The sequence below is a fragment of the Larimichthys crocea genome, chromosome XXII (genome assembly GCF_000972845.2).
Source record: "Larimichthys crocea isolate SSNF chromosome XXII, L_crocea_2.0, whole genome shotgun sequence".
Taxonomy (NCBI): Eukaryota; Metazoa; Chordata; class Actinopteri; family Sciaenidae; genus Larimichthys; species Larimichthys crocea.
The window spans coordinates 15,762,192-15,784,977 of NC_040032.1; the positions used below are offsets into that span (position 1 = coordinate 15,762,192).

The 22,786-nt window shown below is 41.1% G+C and overlaps 2 protein-coding genes across 5 annotated transcripts; both read right to left on the minus strand.

The window, feature by feature from the left end:
• Positions 1 to 213: 213 nt before the first annotated feature.
• On the minus strand, positions 214 to 8,117 carry LOC104920025 (protocadherin alpha-C2-like). 4 transcript variants are annotated; one of them, XM_019278175.2, is made up of 3 exons: positions 5,386 to 8,117; positions 3,989 to 4,025; positions 214 to 3,050 (listed from the first exon to the last, which is right to left on the minus strand). In XM_019278175.2, exons 1-2 carry the CDS (start codon positions 7,816 to 7,818, stop codon positions 4,014 to 4,016), a joined length of 2,445 nt encoding a protein of 814 aa, XP_019133720.2. In that variant the 5' UTR covers positions 7,819 to 8,117; the 3' UTR covers positions 214 to 3,050; positions 3,989 to 4,013. The 4 variants fall into 4 exon arrangements, with proteins under 4 accessions (XP_019133720.2, XP_010730480.3, XP_019133718.2 ...); XM_010732178.3 differs by having other exon boundaries at positions 214 to 3,053; positions 5,386 to 8,116; XM_019278173.2 differs by lacking the exon at positions 3,989 to 4,025.
• Positions 8,118 to 12,570: 4,453 nt separating this feature from the next.
• On the minus strand, positions 12,571 to 18,186 carry LOC104920034 (protocadherin-10). Its single transcript, XM_019278128.2, has 4 exons — positions 15,453 to 18,186; positions 14,175 to 14,239; positions 13,986 to 14,083; positions 12,571 to 13,743 (listed from the first exon to the last, which is right to left on the minus strand). Exons 1-4 carry the CDS (start codon positions 17,982 to 17,984, stop codon positions 13,469 to 13,471), a joined length of 2,970 nt encoding a protein of 989 aa, XP_019133673.1. The 5' UTR covers positions 17,985 to 18,186; the 3' UTR covers positions 12,571 to 13,468.
• Positions 18,187 to 22,786: the final 4,600 nt, after the last annotated feature.

A 22,786-nucleotide genomic window follows, 5' to 3' on the forward strand; every position in this document is an offset into this window, starting at 1 on the left:
GCTTCTGCGATTTGAACTGCAGGCATAACTCCTTTATTTAGTTTTCAATTTCCAAGAATTAGTGCAGAGGGTTATATAGAGAAACTGGGTCAAAATGTGTCTATGCGAGGGAAAGAGGGAGAGGAAAGAGAGAGAAAAGAGCATGTGAGTCACATTACGGAAGTCACTTTTTGAGAACTTTGTTTCATTTTCTTATCACAGATGCAACGGAAAGACAGATTAAAAAGCTTTATTCAAACTAGTATGATCAGGCAGAACATTTAAGCCAAATAAGCAACATCAAAATCTGACAATTAACTCGACTTGAAAATAAAAGCAAGACCATTCTCTCCCATACTTGTCTTTGATCCACTGAGTGGAATAGAACTGGATTAGGTTTTGATGCAACTCCCGAAGCATACTGTACAATAATGACTGGCAAATGAACAAGGGTAAAAACCCGAGCTGTGCACACGAATGAGAAATAACACACTTTCTACTATGCCCAAGCACAAGCACCTCCTGTGCTGTTCGATCACAGTGAATACAGAAGATATCAAAAAAGTCTACTGTATAAAAAACACAAAGTATAAAGCAGTTCGATTTACAGTAAATGAATCTACCGGTTCTTTGTAGAACATCTGCTCTGAAATAAATAAAAAAAAGGCTGAGTCCCTATCCAACAACACCTTAGCAATTCACAGGATTTTTATCATTGGGGTAACTGTAATTTGTAATACTGTATGACATGCCATTGTTTCATTCATCAACAGTCGTATACATCTTTTACAATACAGAAGGCACGCAAAGGAGTTATCGTCATATGTGCAATTTATTCATTCTTTTTAACCCTGTTGGAATCAACCGGGTTCAAGCATTGATTGCACACATAACATGTACTCCACAGCAAGAGATCCCTCATTACGTGACATCTTTAGTCTGACAGAAAGATGGCCAGCTGTGTTTATGTCTGAGCAGCCTGGTGTAACACCAGGCAGCAGAGAGAGAGACAGAGAGAGAGAGAGGGGAAAAGAGAGGTTAGATTTCACTGACTCAGAACATGTAGCTCGATACACCTAGAAATAGTCACTGCATTTCTGAGCGAGCGCTGCGATCACATTTAGATCGGGTGCATAATTCAAAGTGCTGTCATCTGCTTAATACTTTTTATGCGTCTATCAATGTGTTCAGCAGTAAGAGGGGGCGGGCGGGGGGTATTCTTGCGAAGTCAGCGCTGGAATACTGTAACTATAATTAACACTGCGTTCTCCTTCTCACAATCTAATTCTCCTCTCACCTCAGACAATTAGATTTGATCGCTTAGCACCCTAACAAGTGGTCCTTTTATTAAACTCCTTGTTTCTGAGAAATCAAAAGTCCTGGGCTTCATAGTAGTGCAACAAGCGCTACCTCTGAGGTCAAGAAAAGTACTCTAGTTTCGATTTTTTTTTTTTCAACTTATGTACAATATCAAAACAACATCATATATGCACTAAACTACAAATATGCAACACAAAATGCCCTCGAAGAAGCTCACAAAAGCAGCATTAAAAGTTAATACATAAAATATCTATAAAAACATGAATATTCAGAAAAACTCGCCTGGATCTTATATTCCCTTGTACCATGGCAAAGATAAATACTTTTTAATATTCTTACTTTTTTTTTCAATAAACAGGGTATTTATCATTACAAAATACTTTTTTTAAATTTCCACTTTAATTGTATTTTTAATTGATTAATATGATTTGCACTGTGTGCAATGAATGAATGACGTCGTATTTGATTTTTTAGCCTGAAAAAAGACAGTGAGAATTAGATTGGGATGATAATAGCTTATAAGCATGATAATATCTTACTATAAAGACAGCTAAAATTGATTGGACCCTGATTTTAAAAATATGGTTCATCGTGTTTGGATGTTTTTTTTTTTTTCTTGCTGTCCACTCTGGCCCCACCCAAAGTTGTGATGTCAGAGTGCCTCTGAATAAATTATTTAATCTGAGGCCACACCTCCCCCATACACCCTCGCTTACTCACCCAAACAAGAGGAGACAGGCCGAGACAGATTTTAGAAGATGAATGTGATCACAGTTCAGAAAATTCAATATTGCAGTGTATACTGTTTCTCAATACAGCCAGATAACCGTGTGCCAAGTCAGATGTTTTATAGCAGCACAGATATCTATAACATATGATGAGTTCTCATCGTTATTTCTATTTATTTCTATTATTTCTGTATCTACAATCAAATAAAAAGAGAATTAGTGTCTCTCCTTTGTTTGTGTGTTTTTTTCCATTCTCCAGTTTTATTTTTTTTTCTTCTTTTTTTTTGTAATTTTTGCACATTCATCACTGAATACAACAAACATTGTAAAAAAGAAAAAATCTAAAATCAGATCATTGGTCATCTCATCGGCAAATTTCTATTATGAGCCTTGTCTGAACAGTAAAATTCATAATACAGTAGAAATGATTGTTCAAAAAACAAAACAAAACAAAAAAACACCAAGTGCAAAGCCTGAATCACCGACATAACCAGCTACAGTTCAGTATTTATCAGATTTATGGAAGAATCATATTCACCCTGATTCATACGTGTTTATAAATAGGCGTGTTTTAAACTTTGCTGCATGATGGAGACTTTCGTATATGGTGAGCTACTGATGGTTTCTAGAACTACAGCACACAGCCTAACCCCCCCCACCCCAAAGAGAGAAGGCATATTTGTCCATTGAGGAATTTCAAAGCATTAAGGAGGAAATGGTTTACTACTTGAGGCAACTCCAGAAAATGTCCCGATATCCTGCCATAAATGATTTCAATTCTAGATGTTGTAGAATCATGCAGATCCATGCTTAAGAGAGAAACAAAAGGTAGAAAGATGAGGTGGTTAGTGGTCGATGTTTGTACGGAGGGGGATCGGAGGAGCTAGAGAGAAAATACTGTTGAAGCAGAGGGACTGAGGGAGGACAGATGTTTTACATCTTCTCTGTGAGTCACGGGGAAGAGTTTCAGCCAGAGACTCCCATGAAGAGATGATTATATCATGGCAGTTCTCTTCTGGGTTCCTGCTAAGAGAAAGAACATAAAATTAGCCAAAATAGAAAGCTGACCTCGATACAAACTTGTAGAAAGTCCTCACTCATGCAACAGTGGATCGTGACTGGTTACTACCACCATCATTGACAAGTCATTGAGTTTCAGGGACATTTTAAATTCAGGTCTAAATCAGTGACTTCTTTGTATATTTCGGTTTCTTTTTTGTTTGTCAGTGTGCTTGAGGAATTTTCACCAAATCATTCATAGGAATCAGATTAGCATACACAACTACAATAAAATATTAGAGGGTGTAATTAGCACAATAAAGCATGCACAAGCAGGCATCACAAAGTGCTATTTGGTATTTGGTGGGCCAATAGTACAACTATGGGGAAAAAAAGAATAGACTGTGCTTTATTGTCATACATTGCCTACAAATCTGAAACATGCCCAGACAGATAGTTGTTACAGTCAGTGCTCTCAGGTATGTTACATGCTGAGAACCTATTCGGAACAATTCATTCCCTAATCCTTTTTTTTTTTTTACTCTGTGCCATCACTTTGCCCTGAATTCCCGCCAAGCCAGCCAGATGTGCACAACACAAAGTCTGACCAGCAGCCAATTTTATTCTAATCTCCGCTGTCAGTAAGCTGATAGGTTTTCTCAGTCGAGAGACTCGCCAATTTCAATGTGAGTCCTCACAATAACATTGCACTGGGAGTGTTGTATTTGTGAGGGACAGAGTCTGACCTGGGACAAATGGAAATATTTGATTCTGCTCTATTTAATCGGAACAATATGTTGACCAGAGGATCTACACCAAAAGATTTGCATTGGGAACAGGGGACAGGTTATCAAATCATAATTTTTTGAGCCAAACTAAGAATGTATACCAAATAGAAAAATGATAGAAAATGTCTACACAATCATAGTGGCTCTACAGAATGTAGTTAGCAACCAGCATACCTCCAGTTGAAGAATGGACTTCCTTTCATTTTGAGTACTTAAGAACAGAAAGAAGAGACAAGTTCAGTGGTACGTGTGAAACTCAGACACTCAAACCCACACTTACAATACATATCATACACCAGTCTCTCACACTCTCTCTCTTCCTCCCCTTGTGCATTTATGCATATTCATACTCTTTAATCTTTCAGTGGATCAGTGTTAGGTTGCAGGTCCAGCTGTACATAAGCAAACAACATCTGGATCCGTTTCTACATTGACTGCGCTGCTGCTGGAGATTCCACGGTCCCCCAGCATGACGCGTCTCACTTAGCACAGTGATATTGTTCTTGTCCTTGCAGAGAACCCCCTCCATGTCTGGGCTTCTTTGAAGTACTCCCCCCTCCTCCCGCCCCCCTCTTACGCCCACTAGTTATGCTTTGCATCTGCAATAAATGGCCTACATACTACATAAGACACTGAACAGTGGCACATTTTCAGTTTGGGGGTATTTGTTTGGCCTAATTATGCAAAAAAAAAGTGCAGACAGTTCATTCTAGAAATAGACTGATAATGAACGTCGGCATGATTTTATTCTTATCTCAGCTGTATATATGTTCTGTGTTGTATATCAACATATGAGTGTAGCAGAATGTTGGAAAAATGTTGGACCTAATGCATTACTACTAACCTCAATGAAACAAGGCCACTCTTGTTTCACTTGCACATATCAGTTTTACCTAGACTACACATAAAACATCATTACCCTCAACATTTATAACCCAGACACACATTGAACAGCAATAATAATAATAGATTTAACTGTCGTTGGTGTCCAGTGGGTCCCAACCTTGAGGTCCGGCCTCCAAAGGGTCACAAGACAAATGACAAGATAGTTTCCCCTTTTCGAGTCTCAAAGAGTTAATTAAACAAAACCATCTAACATGTTTAGAGAGGAACTGTTTTGTAATGACTCATTAGTCAAACACTGAAATCCACCCCTGAGACTTTAGGTATCTGCCAAAGATCTGCAAATTGAAGATAATCTCTTTACCAGTAATTGCACAAAGTGTCTCTTTGTTTAAAAGAATCAATGAAATGTCGACACCTGATACTAAAAAAAAACACAAAATGATACATACAGTATTGAAAAAGGCACTTCTTTGATCCTGCAAAAATTTAAAGTATCACCAACTCGCATCCACAGTTTATACAAGAAGACAAAGAATAAGAAGTTTTTTAACACAACGGTAAATCCCTGAACACAACAATAAGCTGTCTAATTATCACTGTGTTGTCTGTAAACAAAAGTGTGTTGATCTTTTTCCGCTCCATCAAAAGCTGCCCCTAAAAAAAAGTTCATCAATCATCATTAATGACACTAAATCACATTTTGCTACCACTCAATTTATACATACCTCCAGTGTGGATGCTCTGGAGTCTGTGGTCTCACTTGGTCCTATGCTTCTGGGTATACTGGACACAAAATACCCAGCTCCTTTGGGAATTATCGGCTGTCTCACGACCACTTTCCCTTTCCTGGTCTCTGCGAGGAACAAACTGTACCAGTAGGCATCGCTGGAGATCAGGGTGGAATCTGCAATGGTGGAGCTTCTCTGGCTGATCACGCTGTTTCTGCTGATCACACTGTTTCTGTTGGCCGGTGGGATCTTGATGGCCTTTGGCTTTGGTTTTTGACACTTCAGCACAATAATAACCAAGATGGTTATCAGTAGCAGAAATGACACAGCCCCTAAACCAATTACTAAGTACAGGTTTAAGTCTGTGAAGACGTCATACTCTATTGGCAACTCTGTGGTCTCTGAAAAGGACATGACATGTTCTACTGTTGATATCTTGATGGTGACGGTAGCAGAGAGAGCAGGATCACCGTTGTCTTTCGCAACAATCACCAGACGCTGTTGCCTTGGGTCTCTGTAACTGAACATCCTTGTCGTCCGAATTTCACCGTTGTACTGATCCAGGCTGAAGAGGGTTGCATCGCTGATCTGCAGGAGCTGATACGTGACCCTGGCATTCTGCTCAGAATCGGCATCAATAGCAATCACTTTGGCTATCAGGTGCCCCTTATCTGTGGACCTCGGTATCACCTCCTCTACAACAGAACCCTGTGCCCGCCAAGGTGACACTATGAGAGGAGTGTTGTCGTTTTGGTCCAGAATGATGATGTGAACTGTCACATTGCTGCTCAGCGGGGGAACACCAGAGTCTCTAGCCTCGATGTGGAAAAGGAAATCCCTCTCCCTCTCATAGTCAAAGGTCTTCAGGGCATAAAGATCCCCGTTCTCAGGGTTGATGGAGAACAGCATTGACATAGACGTATTAACTATCTCCTTCTCCATTATGAAATAAACCAAGTACTGGTTCTCATGGAGATCCGGGTCAAACGCACTAAGAGATGTCAACAACGCCCCTGGGAGATTATTCTCCACGACATGGATAGTATAGGAGGACTGCGAGAAGGTGGGCGCATTGTCATTGACATCCAGAATCTCTAAAGTTATGGTTTCATCTTCGGATAAAGGCGGCGAGCCTTTATCAGTCACCCTCATTGTAATGTCATATTTGCTTATTATCTCTCTGTCCAGTGGTTTTGAAACCAGCAGCTCGAAGTAACCCTCTGAGGATTTGTTCAGGACGAACGGTAAAGACCGCTGCTGACTCAAAGTGAGCTCCACAACCCCATTGGCCCCAGAGTCCCTGTCGCTGACGCTGACCACTGCGATCAGCGTCCCTACAGGGACGTTCTCACTCAGTAAACTTTTCACAGACTCGATGTTCACTTCTGGATAATTATCGTTCAGATCTGTGATGTACACCATGACTTTACAGTGACCTGTCCGCGGTGTCGCCCCTCTGTCCTGAGCCTGTATATACATCTCAAAACTCTGACTCTCTTCATAATCGATCACCCCCTTCACCTTGAGCTCACCTGAGTTTGGATCAAGTGAGAAGACCTCTTGAGTCTTCTCTGAGGTGTACAGGGTGTATGAATACACTAACTGAGCGTTTGTGCCTTCATCCAAATCTGATGCGTTTAAGGTCATGACTACTGTCCCTGCAGCCGAGTTCTCTGAAACATTGACTGCAAATACCGGCTGACTGAACAGGGGGGCGTTGTCATTGATATCCAGGACATTAATTATGATGCTGGCTGTTCCGGAGCGGGGAGGCACCCCTCCATCCACAGCGGTTAAAATCAAATTATGAACTCCATGCTCCTCTCTGTCCAAATTACCATTCAGCACCAAATCGACATATTTGGAGCCATCGCTTCCAGTCTGTATGTCGATGTTGAAGTATTTGCTTTCGCTGAGATAGTAGGTCTTGATTGAATTCGCCCCCACATCCGCATCCACGGCGTTTGTCAATGAAAATCTCTCACCGGGAGGGGTTGCCTCCAAGATGTCCAAGTGCATTGTCTTTCTGCGAAACACGGGCGCGTTGTCGTTGATGTCCATGATTTCTAACTCGATATTAAAAATGCGAATGGGACTCTCGAGTATGACATCCATTTTCAGAAAGCACGAGGTTGTTTTAGTCATGCATATGCTCTCCCGGTCTATCTTCTCGCGGATTATCAGCTCCCCTGTTTCTTTGTTGATGTCAAGGTAATTTTTGCTGTGAATGACATCGAGCTTTGCTCTGCGCTGCACCAAACTGCGAATATCCAAACCCAAATCTGTGGCTAGATTGGCAACAAAGGAGCCCTCTTCCATCTCCTCCGGAATAGAGTACCGAGTGATGGAGAGCGCACATCCCCACAGTGCGCTGAATGTAAAAACAGTCGCGATCAATTGTGTCCGTAAAGGTGCACTGACAAGCGCCATCGTTGTGGTATTAATAAGTCTTAAAATGAAATGTATCCGTCCTTACGATCAGGTTGTCTTGGTGAAGGGGAGCGCCGGTGTCATTCTTGCATCCACGCGTTGAAGCTGAAGCTGCAGTAGGCCATGCACAGTACAGTACCGCTGGAGGAGCTGGGGGTCTTACAGCAACGCTCTGCAGGGGCGGAGGCAGCATCTGTGTAGGCGGGTCGGGTGGCCTCACTGAAATAAATGGGCTGTGAAAAACACCAAGTTACCGAGAACGGTTTAACACGCTAGCAGAAACAGTCTCTCATGAACGTCCCATTTATAGGATAAATAATAAATGACATGCTTTCTTGGAAATCTGGGGATCGTTCCTGACACATTGCAGAGAAGCTCAACAGACTAGTGTCTAGTAAATCCTTTTTGGAGCCAGTTGCACAGTGTTTACAGGTGGTACCGGTTCAGGTTATGGATTGGTGGAGGGAGGTGAAGGATTAATAAAAAATATTGTTTCCCAATTTATTTATTTTTTTACATTTTGTTTTGCTTGTATTGGTCCCCTTTTAAGTATTATTTATTTATGAAGAAGAAGATATACTTTATTAATCCCCTCAACGGGGAAATTCTTTTTTCACTCAAATTTTAACCACAAGCACACATACAGTACAAATACAAGGCTCATAGACATGCAAATGTGGAGAGAGATGGTGGCCCAGGAGGTGAACTGGCACCTCTCCAGCTACCAGTCCATCTTCCATATTTTGGGTCTATGCTGGACTTGAACCGGCCACCCTCCGGTTTCCAAGCCAAGTCTCTATGGACTGAGCTACTGCCGCCTCCAAATTATTATTTATTTATTCTCTCCTGGCCACATGCTATGAATATACCTGAAGCTAGAATTCTGTGCGGTGTGTGCATCTGTGGGAATTTGGGGGTTTGGCTGAATTTTTTTAATTGTATTTTATTTATTTATCTATTTTTAAATTTGTTCTTCATTGTATTATCGTAGTCACGTTGTCTTATTGTCTGGTATACATATGTTGGTTTGCAGTCCGCATTGTAGCTTTTTTTGTGCCCTGATGGTATTGCATGTGTAATTACTGAATGTTACCAAATGGGAATATCAGTGATATTATGTTGTTAGTATTAAACATATTATGGCTACTTTATGTAATTTGCATTTTTCCCTGTCACTTTGGTTGATGCAAATGTTACGGTAATGTCATACAGCAAGTGAATGATCAGTTCAGTCAGTGGAGCCAAAGTGCACAGGAGTCCAAGATGTCTTATGCTGAAAGGTTTATTGAAATTTGGCCAAGGAGAATGGAGGATTTATCAATACACTTGTTGTTGCTTGATGCTGATCCTCAATTCTGATGAAGCTGCCCTCTCTGGCTCGTCTATACGCCCTCAGAATGGTGCCCCGGCTACTCGATGTCCATAAACAGACATACTCAATGCATTTACAGTATAAGGTATTCGCCAAATGGTCATTAGTCTACAAACAAGGAGATGTGTTTACTGTGGGAGGCCCGACTCTGGAAAAGTGTCTACATTATGTAGCTATATATTGGGTCTATAGGGAGAGAGACAGCCCTATCCTCTGACCTCGGTTACCATAGTAATGATCAGAATGGCGCCTGCTTTCCTAAACACAAACATACAGCTGCTCTGCATGTCAAGGAGAGAAGTCAGTGACCTCAAGACGTATGCCTGTATGTGGAATAGAGGATTTCCTCACATGAGGCTCTTGCTATATGGCTGATGATAACATTACTTTGTATCTCATTTGATATTTAAAATGTGGTCTTGTATTTAGTGATGTGCATTTCTTACAGGCTATTCCTCACTCAGTCAAACAGACAACAATCAAAATTTACCTAAACGTAACCCCAGGTGTTTCTTTGGAGTGACAAACATCAAGAATACTGACCATTAGACATTTTTTAGACCCATAATCCCATGCTGTTTTTAATCCCTGTCATTACCCGTACTTGCTGCTATGTTTCACTGTGTTTGGTTATACTGACATGATAGGAGACAAGAGGAGGAGGGTCCTCGATATTCTTCTCCTTGAGCTCCATCCAGTGGAAATGTAGAGAATTACAGGAGGGTCTGCCCTCCACTCACCATACATACATTATATCGTCTGCATGTAAACGGTTAGATGTTAGATTAATTTACCAAACTACACCTTGTGGAGTTGAATTAACTATATGACTCAGTGACTTTCAGAATTTGATGTTCTGGCCCATATCAGCACTTAATTTAAGACTTTATTTGGATAGTCCCCCTACACATAGTATCTATGTTTTATATTTATGACATTATAATTCATTCACAATTCACAATTCATGAGCACGTCTTCTCAGAATAATTTAGTAGAACTTCTCACTCAATCTACAACAAACAGTAAAACATTTCATTCATTTTCGTTGGATATTTTGATGCAACATTATATAATTTTCAACAATGTCTAGACAATCATTAGACATATATAGTTCATATCATGTGTATATCTTATTTCTTAAATCGATGCTCAACACATAAGCGTTCACTTACATGATCCGGGTTAGGTAAACATTTTCTTTCTTTTATATGAATGCTGTCATTTATTCTCACAAGTTGTAACTTGTACTGGCGTTACAAGTTAATTTAATTCTCATCGAACGGATGTTCAAAAATGTATGCACTAATATTTAGTATTACTTCCTACAGTCAAACTCTTTGTTGCTTTTAACTCAATATCACTTTCTTAATAAGCAAACCATGAGTGGACTGTTGCATTTCCATATAGTGCACTCTTACACCTTACCAGAATTTCTACCACATACAGTATATGTCAACAACCAGTTGATTCTCACTTGCAAGAGCAGCTGGAATCTTACAACAACAAACTGAAGAGAAAGAGACTTACAGTAATAATAGGCCGACTTAACAACACCTCACCATGACCACTTGCACCCACCCAGCAAGACCCCTTCAGCATCTTAATTAACATTTAACATGATGAAGAATTGGCAATGAAGAAGAATGCTATTATAAGCATATTGCCATCATTATGTGATGAATCATCTAATTTCTTGTTTGTTTAGTGCAGAGAATACTTCTAACTGGTAGCTTATTAAGTTATTTTTAATTGATTGATTTGTTGTTGTTCATTCATTTTATATGTAATAATTTTTTATATTGTCGGTTAATGCCCATGTCATGCAACGCTGTCATACAATGAGGTCAAATACTTCCAGGGGCCTTTCTCTTACCCAGTTGCTAATTGAACAACACCTATAGGAGTCATGGCCATACTAGGTGTTACATTTATAAAAGCGCTGCCACCTGCCCACTGCTTGACCTATATAACAGTGTGGAGAGTGGGAGAGAGAATATAAAGTCACAGCTCCTGGCTAATGAGACGTGAAAAAAGCATTCAATGTATGCACCATATATAGAAGTGTTTGTACAGATTTTGACATATAAGTATAAAAATCTTGTGTTTTTAAAAAATATAATGCATCTACATGAAGTTATCAAATGAAAATAAAAGGTTACATAATAAAATAATGATATAGCTAATATGGAAATAAAATTCTAATTCATATCATGCACTAACATAAGAACAGTAATACCTCAGAAGAGGTATCTGTGAGTGAAAGGTACCCTCTAGTGGAGGAAAATGGAAGACTAAACTAGAGCTGTATAATATTATGGATAGTTGGTAGAGAAAAAGAGGAAGATGAAGAGAAATAAAGCAAAGCACAGATTGTGCTCTGGCACAGGAGATAGACATATGCTATCCGCCTCTACTCATAGCACATGGGACGTATTATGATCGCTAAGCCTGGCTGTTTTTTGCTACTGGTTGTGATACAGTCAAAGATAAATCTTGGCTTAAGCATCTCTAATATTGGCAGGATATAATTGTGGGCCTATCTGGATTTGTATCTTAAATTCCTGGTAGTTTCTAATGACAGGCCTCGAAATGAAAACTAGTGAAACTAGTCCTTGGCACCGAGGCAGTCAGGTCCAAGCCCAAGATTAACCCATTGTTCTCCAGTAGCTCAGTTAGAGATGATCTCGAGGATTATCTCCAGAGTAGGAGCTGAACCTGAGCTTTACTGACCAGAATCTCAGGAGAAAAGGTTAAAGGATAGTCAGAGCTATAAGTCACAACATAACAACAGCAGTAAGTGCTTTTTCCTCCCTAGGCTCTATATATATATACAGGTCAGGTATCCATGTCGTGGAGTGAGGACTCAGCATCACTAAGCTTGACTCCAACTCAGGAGGGAACTGGGAAAAAAATAGCTAAAATCAGTTCAGCGGGGGTTGATTGTTGGTGTCTCGAAAAATACGACTCCATGGTCCACACCTCTGATCTCTCTGAAATCTCAGTGTCAGCATCTCAGCACAAAATGACAGAATTTGTAAAGAGCTCATTTACAGGCACCATGCAATGCCAGGGCAGGCGAGATGAGTGGCGGCCTTGCCATTTCTGCCTGCATCTCACTTTCTGAAAGGGCACTTTTGAAGCTCATCAGGTCGTCGTGCTCCTGACACATTTTTATCAAACGCTCCTGAATGCCATTTTATAAATCTGGACAAAAGTCCTGTAATTGTAATTCACACTGTGCCGTGCCCTGAAAAAGAAGCTCAATGTCAGCTTTTGAATAGTAGAGAAAGATAAAAAAAAATAATATTTCACTGCTTTTGATTAATTTGTTTATTTGTGTTACCGCAGCAGTTCAATCAGAGCCACAAAAACACACTGGTTCAGCATATGACAGCAACAAAATTAAGGTTGTTCTCTCAAAAAACAACTACAAAGTTGGGGACAGATTTGTTGATATTAATCTATACTGTACATAGAATATATATAAGGATTAGTCCTTTACATAACTCTGAAATCATCTATACAAATCACACTCGATTATAAATACAAATCTGGAATGCCAGTTACAATCGTGCCATTATCATAAGCCTCAACAGTTTGATGTGATGTGTCATATTTCTGATATCAAGTGTGCACCAGGCGTGACTGGATGGCAGAAGCTGAACTTATAAGACAACTGTAACTGAGCACAGCTTGATTATCCAAGAGATTTGTGACAAATAAAACCCACAAATGTAGACTTGTATATTTCTTTTCTTAAATACATATATTGAGCATTAGGTAGAAACCTCTACTTTGATGTATGGTTTTTTTGCTAGTACAGTTGACACTCAGCAGCTATCCCTCTAAGACAAAAAGATGTGTCTACATAAAGGGAATAGTACAAGGACTTATCCTTCTGTAACAGACTGAAGGCTGTTAACATCAAAAACCTTTTTTTTGGAGTTCAGACGTTCACTATGACATACAAACAGATCAAATCACATCGCTGGAAATGAAAAGCCATCTTTCGAGTGTCCCAGTTTAATGCCTTAAACTAGACTACGAATCCACGATGGAAAAGTCAATGTCTGCTACCCGAAGATCCTACTATGACTCAGAATATATTATTTACTTTATTTACACTTCAGAATTTGAACAAATAAATATACACTTATGGTAAAGAATGGTATTAAAGTCCACTGAAAAAGGAGAGTTTGTCCACGGTCCACTGGGGAAGCAATTTATAGCTCTACATGGAATTAGTAATGGCATAGCACATACAGTAAAGCTGGTGTATCATTTGAACAGGGAATTGCTTAAGAGATCGTCGTCTCTGTCAAAAGACTGTTCGTAGTGTGAGATGAATCTCTTTTTCTTTCCAAAAGTAGAGAAAGTGTTGTACACATCCAGCTCCCCTCTGGGTGCCAGCTTCAGAGTGCTGTAGTCAGATGTGGTGCCAGGTATATAGACATTGTGCTGGTAGTCTGGTGGCTCAGAATGAGTTGGCTGAGTGTACTTCGGTGCCCATGAGTAGTTAGGAACCGCTCCCTCTTGAAGAGACACCTTGCAGTCTGTAAAAAAATAAAAAAATGCACATAAATTACAGTCTGTATCGGAAGATTATTTCTGCAAAGAGCCCATATTTACATACAGCACACTTGATCTGAATAAAATGGCTTTAGAGGCTTCTTCTTCTTCTTAATTTCAGCCTTTTTTCGCAAAACACTTCACGCCGGGACTTAAGTAATCCTCAAGTAATCCAACGCCACCTTCTTTTGTGAGAATGAGCACAAACTGCACAGTTGCCACCTACCTCGCATATGGTTCCCCCAGGTCCAGTACTGTGGCGCTACGGAGGCGTCGTATTTTTGTTGACGAGAAAGGGTGCTCTCCATATTTGCTGAACTATACCTGAGAGAGAGACAAAGAGACAGCACAAGTTTAAGTTTAGCTGTCTAGTATCTGTGTGCATGTGCGGGTGTTGGCTCAACTATGTATTCACCTCTTGTATGCTGAGTTGCGCTGGTTCTTGGTCCAGGTCCAGTCCTTGTAGGAATACTTAAGCTGCTGAAAAAACAACAACAACATAGTGAGCAGCTTAATTAGATCAAGACCATTCCAAATCACAAATACAAATCTGTAATGCCAGTTACAATCTTGTTATTGCCCCTTCCTGAGTGTCAACAGTTTGATGTGATGTGTCAACCTGCACGAGCTCAGTGAGTAAAATCACAGCTGTGATGCCATTCTTCTCTCGATGTTTACATCCTGATAGACACGTTGCTTACACTCGTCATTTCAATGCCATGACTCTGAAGTCAGAATCTGGGCTGCATAATGTTTGTATTGTATTACATCCACCATCTGTTTGCAGCAGTGCGTGTGCATTATTATGCCTGGACTGTTTTCACACTTAATAGACTTGAACAAATGATCTGTCACTAACAGCACCGGGCATGACTGGATGCTGGAAGCTGAACTCATAAGTCAACTGAATTTATGACTTGATGCAGTCATGTATATCTAAAGGCATCAGCTATGGGATGTATGGTGAAAGTTAGATGACTGACTTGCCTTTTGCTGCCACTGTTGTTCTGATTTAAAGCCAGCAGTTAATATAATAGAGTAAAGGTTTGGAAAACTTGAGGAAGGGTAGCCTATCAATTCAGTTTTTATCAGATTATTAATAAATGCTACATTGTCTCATATATTTATTGACGGATTAGACGAGATTTCTCTGATGCAACATTAAAATGAAGATGTCACATCTTCTAAAAAAAATAAAAATGGCACAGTTAGTTAGCAACTAATCTGATTATGTGCCTAATGTGAGGTTTATGTTAATGCTTGTGCTGATGCTGTTGGCAAGAGCACAAACAAGAGCAAGATCAAAAAGTGAGAAATTATGCATCTCTTTCATCCCTGTAACATCTTTTCTGCCTGTGTGACACACCTTGGCACACAGAGGTAATTGCAACCCAACATGAGGTTATTTCCTCCATGACATGCTTAAGTATTCGCAGTCTGTGATGTTCATCTGATTATTCTTAACACATTCTCTTGTCATCATTTCATATAGAGTAGGTTATGATGGGTCTTGTTAGAGCGTCCCCTAGTGTGTCAAAATGCATTGTGACATTCGCCCCCCCTGCAGTCAACCTGTCTGTCATTTCTAATTTGACTTGAGGCATCAGGGCGACTAGTTATAGAGACATGACAGAGTGGACATAGTTTTGGAATGAGTGAAAAGTGTTTCAGTGTCATATTCTGTTTTGTTTACCTCGTTTGGAGTTGCTGCTCTGTTTTTGGTGAGTTCGTTACGGTCCAGTGCGCTCCATCCAGAAGTCAGGTAATCTGTGCTCTTTGCGTTGTTCTGTTGAAATGACATCACCGGACTGCAAGGCTTTAGGAACATGAAGTCGCTTTTGGACGATTCCGGTGTCAGACACATTTTGTAGCAGTAGACCTGAGGGTGTGCGCCGTTGCTGTTTGTCTCCGCGCAGCCTGACGCGCCTGAGGACATCCGGACATTTAAGTTGGACTTTTTGAACACCTCTGTCGTGGTGGATGTTTCTGAGCGAGAGCAGCAGCCACAGCACCCGCTGATGGAGGGGAAGTTGGACTCTCTGTTGGACGTTCTGCCCTTCAGTCTCCGCACTGCAACCAGGACGATTATAGCCACTAGGAACGTGAAGGAGATTGCGCCCAGAGACACGATAAAGTACAGGGTGAAGTTGGAGCTGTGATGCGGGCTTTGTGACAGGTCACCCAAATCGGGCTGCGAATCTGGCAGGCTGTCAACCACTGACAGAATGATGGAAACTGTGGCCGAGAGGGGTGGCTGACCATTGTCCTTCACAAGAATGACCAGCCTGTGCCTCGTGGGGTCTTTCTCCACCAACTGGCGTATCGTCCTGATTTCGCCCGTGTACAGAGCGATGCTGAACAGGCTCGGGTCTGTTGCTTGGAGCATTTGATAAAAAAGACGCGAGTTCTGACCTGCGTCTGCGTCCACCGCTTTGATTTTGGTGACAAGGTGACCGGCGTCGACTGATTTGGGCACAGCTTCGCAGGGTGCCGTGCCATTATTTTGCGGAACCGGTGACACAATGACAGGTGCATTGTCATTTTGGTCCAGAATAAAGATATTCACGGAAACGTTGTTGTTCAAAGGTGGGAAACCGGCGTCTTGAGCTTGAACCGTGATCTGAAAGTTTTTAAGTTGTTCGTGGTCAAAGGATCTCAGTGCGTAAATGTTCCCATTGTCTGAGTTTATGGACACGTACGTGGACATGGGCATTCCTAGTATATCACCATCTAGTATAGAGTAGGAGAGGTATGCATTCTGACCAGAATCCGGATCCAGTGCGCTCACAGAGCAAATCGATGCTCCCGGTGCGTTATTCTCAGTTAAATACACCGTATATGAAGGTTGTTTGAAGTGCGGTGCGTTATCATTCACATCAGACACTTGGACCAAAATAGTTTTCCTCGTGAATAAAGGTGGGGAGCCCATATCTCGTGCTGTAAGGGTGATGTTGAACTCTGGTACTGCCTCCCTGTCCAGAAAATCTGAAGTTACTAACGTGTAGTAGTTCTTAAACGATGAGTGGAGCTGAAACGGGACGTGATGTGGGATCTCACAGTCCACATTCCCGTTTTCACCTGAGTCTTTGTCCATTACGCTGATAACTGCAATCACCGTGCCCGGGGGCGCGTCCTCCTGCACAGGTGTGGACACTGATGTCAGGATCACCTCTGGGAGGTTGTCATTTTTATCCAAAACGTTCACCAGCACTTTGCAGTGAACTGCTACAGCCGAGGGACCTTTATCTTTAGCCTGAACATAGATTTCATGCATCCTGACCTTTTCATAATCGATCACTCCTTTGACTTTGATTTCCCCTGTGCGCGAGTCCACGCTGAAAAGCTGGCGCACTTTGATGGGAGCGTGGCCACTGAATGAATAGGTAATGTCAGCATTAGGACCCTCATCTAAATCGGACGCGTTGAGTTTTATGACAACAGTGCCCTTTGGTGCATTTTCAGCAAGCCTCACTCTGTAAAACGACTGATCAAACACTGGAGCGTTATCATTTGCATCCAGAACAGTGATATCAATTTGCGCAGTGCCTGATCTCTCCGGCGCGCCCCCATCCACCGCCGTTAGGACCATTTGATGCGCACTTTGCTGCTCTCTGTCCAGCGGTTTTTGCAAGACTAGTTCCGCAAATTTGCTGCCGTCACTGCGCGTCTGTATATCCAAAAGGAAATGCTCATTGACGCTCAGCAAATAGGTGCGGAGCGAGTTGGATCCGACGTCCAAGTCTTGTGCGCTCTCAAGTGGGAAACGGGATCCTGGCGCAGCGGACTCTGATATGTCCAGATTAAACTCAATCCACGGGAAACTAGGAGAGTTATCGTTCACGTCCAGAATTTCTATCTCTACCCTGTACAGCTCCAGAGGGTTTTCTATGACCACTTGCAAGTGAAAAGAACATGACAAACTCTGCTCGCACAGTTCCTCACGATCAATTCTTTCATTAACAAACAAAACTCCATTTTCTAAATTTACCTCCACATATTGTTTCTTGGCACCTGATACTATCCGGAATCTGCGCGCAGAGAGCTTGTCCAAATCCAAGCCAAGGTCCTCTGCAATGTTGCCAACAAAAGCTCCATGCTCCAGTTCCTCAGGGATTGAGTAACGAATCTGTCCCCAGACTGCGTCCAAGAAACAAGTGAACAACGCAAAACAGCACACCACATGCCATCTCCCACATAGTCTTTTCTTCTCGCCTGGTGTGTCCATCTGTAGGCTGGAGCAATGCCGCAACTAACACCAAGCACGGTGTCTGTAGTGCACTCATATAAGATGATTAAGGCAGAATACAGTCTGGAAAAAAAAAACTTGACATTGGTTGGACTGGAACAGCGACTGTATGCGTGAGAGGGAAGAGAGGAGAGAGAGAAAGGGATGTGCAAAGGCTACCAGCCTATCTCAGATTACTGTGCGTGTGTGTATGTGTGTGCGTTTTATTATTGGCCCTACTGTTCCAATAGGGGGGGAAACGACATCTGCTCGGATAATCATTCCTGCCTACTAGCCCGATCAAATTCATGTCACAGCCTCTAGGCTTTGACCGCAGGTCAAACGTACTTGGTTCAGTTTCTTATGAGATTGTTTCATCATTTTAAAGCTGATATAGTTCAGTATAATCTGATACAAACAATCCTACCTGCAGCATACTCACAAAACAGGTAAAAAAAAGTTAGTTTTGGATTTTTAATTTTTCTTAATCAAGATGCTTTTATTTTGTTAAAAATGCTGTACTTGATGCATTGGCATTAAAGCTCAGGGTAGTAAAAATGAACAGTCTCATAAAACTGGAACTAAAACATGAAACTCAATATGAAAATCTTGATTTTTGTTTTGTTAGAGGAAGTGCTGATCCTTTACTAAGTCACAGAGGAAATCACAGAGGAAGCCTCAACTCAAACAAGCTTCAAAGACTAATGAGAAAAGAATCAGAAGACAACGAGGACTCTATTACAATACAGCATTCTCATACAAAAAGTTAAGTCCATATACTTATGATAGAAGTAGTTACTATAGCTTATGAAGTCTCTGAAGAGGAATGTTACGGTGTAAGGGTTTGAAGTCTTTAAGCTGTGAAATTGTCCTCAAGAAGCAGCTCAAATTCCCAGACATCATCACAGTATCCTGGCACGGATTGCCTCAGTTTAAAACAGATTTTTTTTTTCCCCAGCATATTTCAGTGCATTAATACTAAAATAGAACAGTTGTATTTGTTTACCATCCACCTCAATGGATGCTCCACCCGTTTACTCTGAAAAAAACCCCAGATCCCCTTGGTTGAAAGCGGAAAACACAATCTGTCTGCAGGAATGAAACTGCAGCAGATGGTGAGGTTTTCCATGGGCTCATGCTCTTTTTAATTAATGGAATGGAGATTAGAGGGCATTTTCCCTGGATCATTAGTGAACAGAGGAATTAAGACATTTTGTGAGGAATAATCCCAGGGCGATCCATGTGATGCACATGTGGTTTTCTCTCACTGGTCATACTGACCTGCTTTTCACAGCCTAAGTGCATGGCATCACTTACGTGCTGCAGAAATTAAGTAGCTGGGATAAGGGGACACAACCACCACATTTAGGGATCAAAAAATACAAAAGAGATTATCTCTCTGTCACTCTCACATGCACACACACACACACACACACACACACACACTCATATTCTGTCCCTCTCTCCCGCCCTCTTTCTCTCACTCAAGGGCAAAAGTAGAATATCAATCCCTTTGTCTTTAACTACTTTCCAGCTTTAAAAACTCTAGGATTAGAACAGGTTGGCCTATATTCTGCAGCTTTTAACACGTAAGCGCTTTTAGTCAGAAACTGTTGTCCTCTTTGTCTAAATTGTCCGTCGTATAACACGTCCTGAGTGCAACTAATTATTTTGACTCATATTGAACCTCTTGTGAAACGTTACAGATGCTCTGCACCACCTGGCGTGAAGAGCCAAGAGCAAATTGACAGCGATGACTTCTTACATGATTGACTGCTATGGTTATGAGGGAAATTGTTACATCTAATACACACAAACACACACACAACTCGTTATCTTACAGTTATAGTGATGACTGACATGCTATGGGGGAATGGGTACTAAATAGAGACATGAAAAAAAAGGAATGGGTGCCCTATTGTGGGAGTATGTTATTTGGTCAGAAAGAAAATGATGATTTGAGTTGATACAATGCACTCAATAGGAGAAATAACAATAGCAGGAAAAGGGATTTTGGCTCCAATTTGGGTATTCCATTTGCAAACATGGATTTTCATTAATAAATTAGGTATTTCAATAGTCTGCAGGAAAAAAATCCATTTGGCTTTCACCTCATGCGCATGGTTGATCGTGGTTGATTATTAAACTCTTTGTTGCACCACAAAAATGTTATTCTGTTTTCCATCAGAGAGCAGAAAAATCAGCGAGCGAGAGATATTAGGACGAAACGAGATGCAAAGACCTTTGTCCTTATTGGATTTTTACAGGAACTGTTAGAGAGTGTTTTGATGTTCATCGTCACATCAATATTATGTTCGCAGGTCTTAAACTCTCATCGTGTCTATGCTGTCTATAAAGCAGTTTCATGAGAATCTACCCCTGATAAATTTAGCAACACGTGGGTTTTCATGAGGTCATCCGTCGCCTGAGTTATGAAAGTAGGTTCTGCTTGGTTGTTGTAGCTTGACATGAATGTCGGAGGAAAGAGGGACAGCTGAGAGCAGAGTTGTTATTGGAGTTGTCGCATGGGGACCTCCTGACACTAGTTGGCTCACAGAGCCTGTGGAATCATCAACACTAAATTCTTGTCTGGACAACCCGCAGTCACAGGAAAGTGAAAGACAGAGCCGGTGCAAAGAACAGGTTTCTTTTCTGTCTTTTTTTTTCTCCACCTGCAAGATGAAGCACCACCTCACCGAACAGTGACACTGTGACAGGGCGTTGCCACGGCAACGACTGCAAACAGTCATGTCGTGTATTGAATCCACACAGTAACACATGAGAATATAATCGTGCTTTATCTTGACATTGACTGCATTGGAAACGAATTACCTCTTTTAAAACGACCTTTGGCTTTATAGATCTGGTCATTAGCAGCCATTAATAATAAGTTTTGTATTGGCAGATTTTGGAAAAATCCTCCTCAAACGTGATGTTGCTTGGTCTTTTCAGCTAGCTCTTTGATTTATTAGGACGCCCTTATTAAATTGACTGATCACTCACATTCTGGAACAGTTGCGGGACATCTGGATTAAAAAATGTTTACAGATCTCATCATTTTTGTAGGTAGCAATAGTGGAGAGATGGCAAGAAATACAAGAAAGGTCCACAGATTTTAATGAGGGATGTGACAGATCATGGTCATTGTTTTGACCTCTAAACTACAGAGGCACACCCAAAGTCCATTTATTAACAGTTACGTGATATTTACAATTGCAGACTTTCCTCTTGTGATCCTTGATTAAATACTTAAATACTTAATATCTGTAACATGGAGAACAATAAGAATAGGATTCATAACTTCATCTCTTCACCCACCCACTCTGGTCTGAATACGGCGCCATTAGTTTCTGCCAAATAGCCATCAAAGACATTGCTACATGCACGAATCAGCAGCAGACACTAAGCACAGTTCTGCATGCAAGAAAGGAAGTGGATCTCACAGTGCAGACTTAGAGATTATGGAGCAATTCAGGTCACCGCTGGATATGGAGAGACTAAACAATTACCCCGACCAACAAACAGATGTCTCTGCGCTCCAACACACCAACACCATGCATCAACAGAGAGGCTGCTCGGTGTGTGTGTAGCATGGTCTTCTTGCCCAATAGGACAGAGTGTTAGACAGCCAATTTAAGAAGCTTCACTTCTGTTGCTCTGATCATTACTTTTGCAGGAAGGAGAGGAAGACTGTAGACAGGAGTGTAGACTACTCTTGACTGAGTTTGAACCGCTGTGTTGACCTGTAATAAGGACTTGGCATTTATATTTTCAGCTATTGGTTTTTTGCAGTCCTAATCATCAAAATCACAAATGACATTTCATCATTTTCACTTGCCTGTTTTGATATTATTTCTAAAATTCACTTCACAATGAATTGAGAAACAGAGAGTTTCTACACCTAATCCTATATATTGCAAGTAGCCTGAGTGAACTCTGTGTTTGCTGTGGTCCAATTCCATTTTCTATATGAGTTTATTTTGGATGCTATGCTGTCAGCATTATGCGGTACCATTTGCCGCCTGGATAATACTGTGATGTCTCAGTTGGGCCTTAAATGTAAGTTGCTAGTTGCTACCTATGCAACTGTCATTCAGGCTACTGAATGAAAAGAATGTCTTGGAAAGAATGTAGGACACATCCATGAGGGCTGTAAGCAAAGCAAAACTATACTGGGTTAAAAGTAGATTCTGTCAATAAAGCACAGTTGCAATGCTGGTTTAATTTTACTTAACTACCTAGTGTTGGTGTTATTTTTACATTGCTGTTGGTTTGTCAGATCAAAAAGGCCACCGCATTTCCACTGAGCCCAGTATGGTGTCTTATACTTGTACTGTTGAACTAACAGCCCCAGACTTAAGGATGCAAACTTTTTGCTAATGGTTTTTAAAGTTGTTGGTGATTCATTTTCAGTTAATTGACAAATCATTACAGCAATAGATTGACCAGTGGTCTCTAGGAAGTATTCAGATCCTTTACTTAAAGGCTCTGCACGTCCTTGGTAAACCCACCCAGGTAATTGGAATACTTTGGACGATTAGAAGATTTGTCAGGACTGTGCTTTGTACAGACTGCTCGGTTCACATCTCCCTCACTTTCCTGTGAGTGTTGTTGCACCTGTTTGTGCGAGGCAATTTACACCTTTATCATTCTTTGTACATGAAGCCCTGTGACTTCAAGTAATTCCACCCACGTTCAGCCTGAGCAGAGGTCTGATGGAAGATCAGCCAGAGAAAACACCTGCGTTGGCGTACAAGGCCTTAAAGTAAAAGTAACAATAGACTTTTGTTCACAGGAGATAT

Bases quoted from the DNA above. Each gene is read 5' to 3' on its own strand.
- LOC104920025 (XM_010732177.3), bottom strand. From the start codon at position 7,818: ATGGCGCTTGTCAGTGCACCTTTACGGACACAATTGATCGCGACTGTT. The intron at 3,054-5,385 runs GTATGTATAAAT...TCTTTCTCTTAG, and splicing joins CCAGAGCATCCACACTGGAG to CAGGAACCCAGAAGAGAACT.
- LOC104920034 (XM_019278128.2), bottom strand. From the start codon at position 17,984: ATGGACACACCAGGCGAGAAGAAAAGACTATGTGGGAGATGGCATGTG. The intron at 14,240-15,452 runs GTAAACAAAACA...TTGTTTTTTCAG, and splicing joins GAGCAGCAACTCCAAACGAG to CAGCTTAAGTATTCCTACAA. The intron at 13,744-13,985 runs GTAGGTGGCAAC...ATTTTTTTACAG, and splicing joins CTGGGGGAACCATATGCGAG to ACTGCAAGGTGTCTCTTCAA.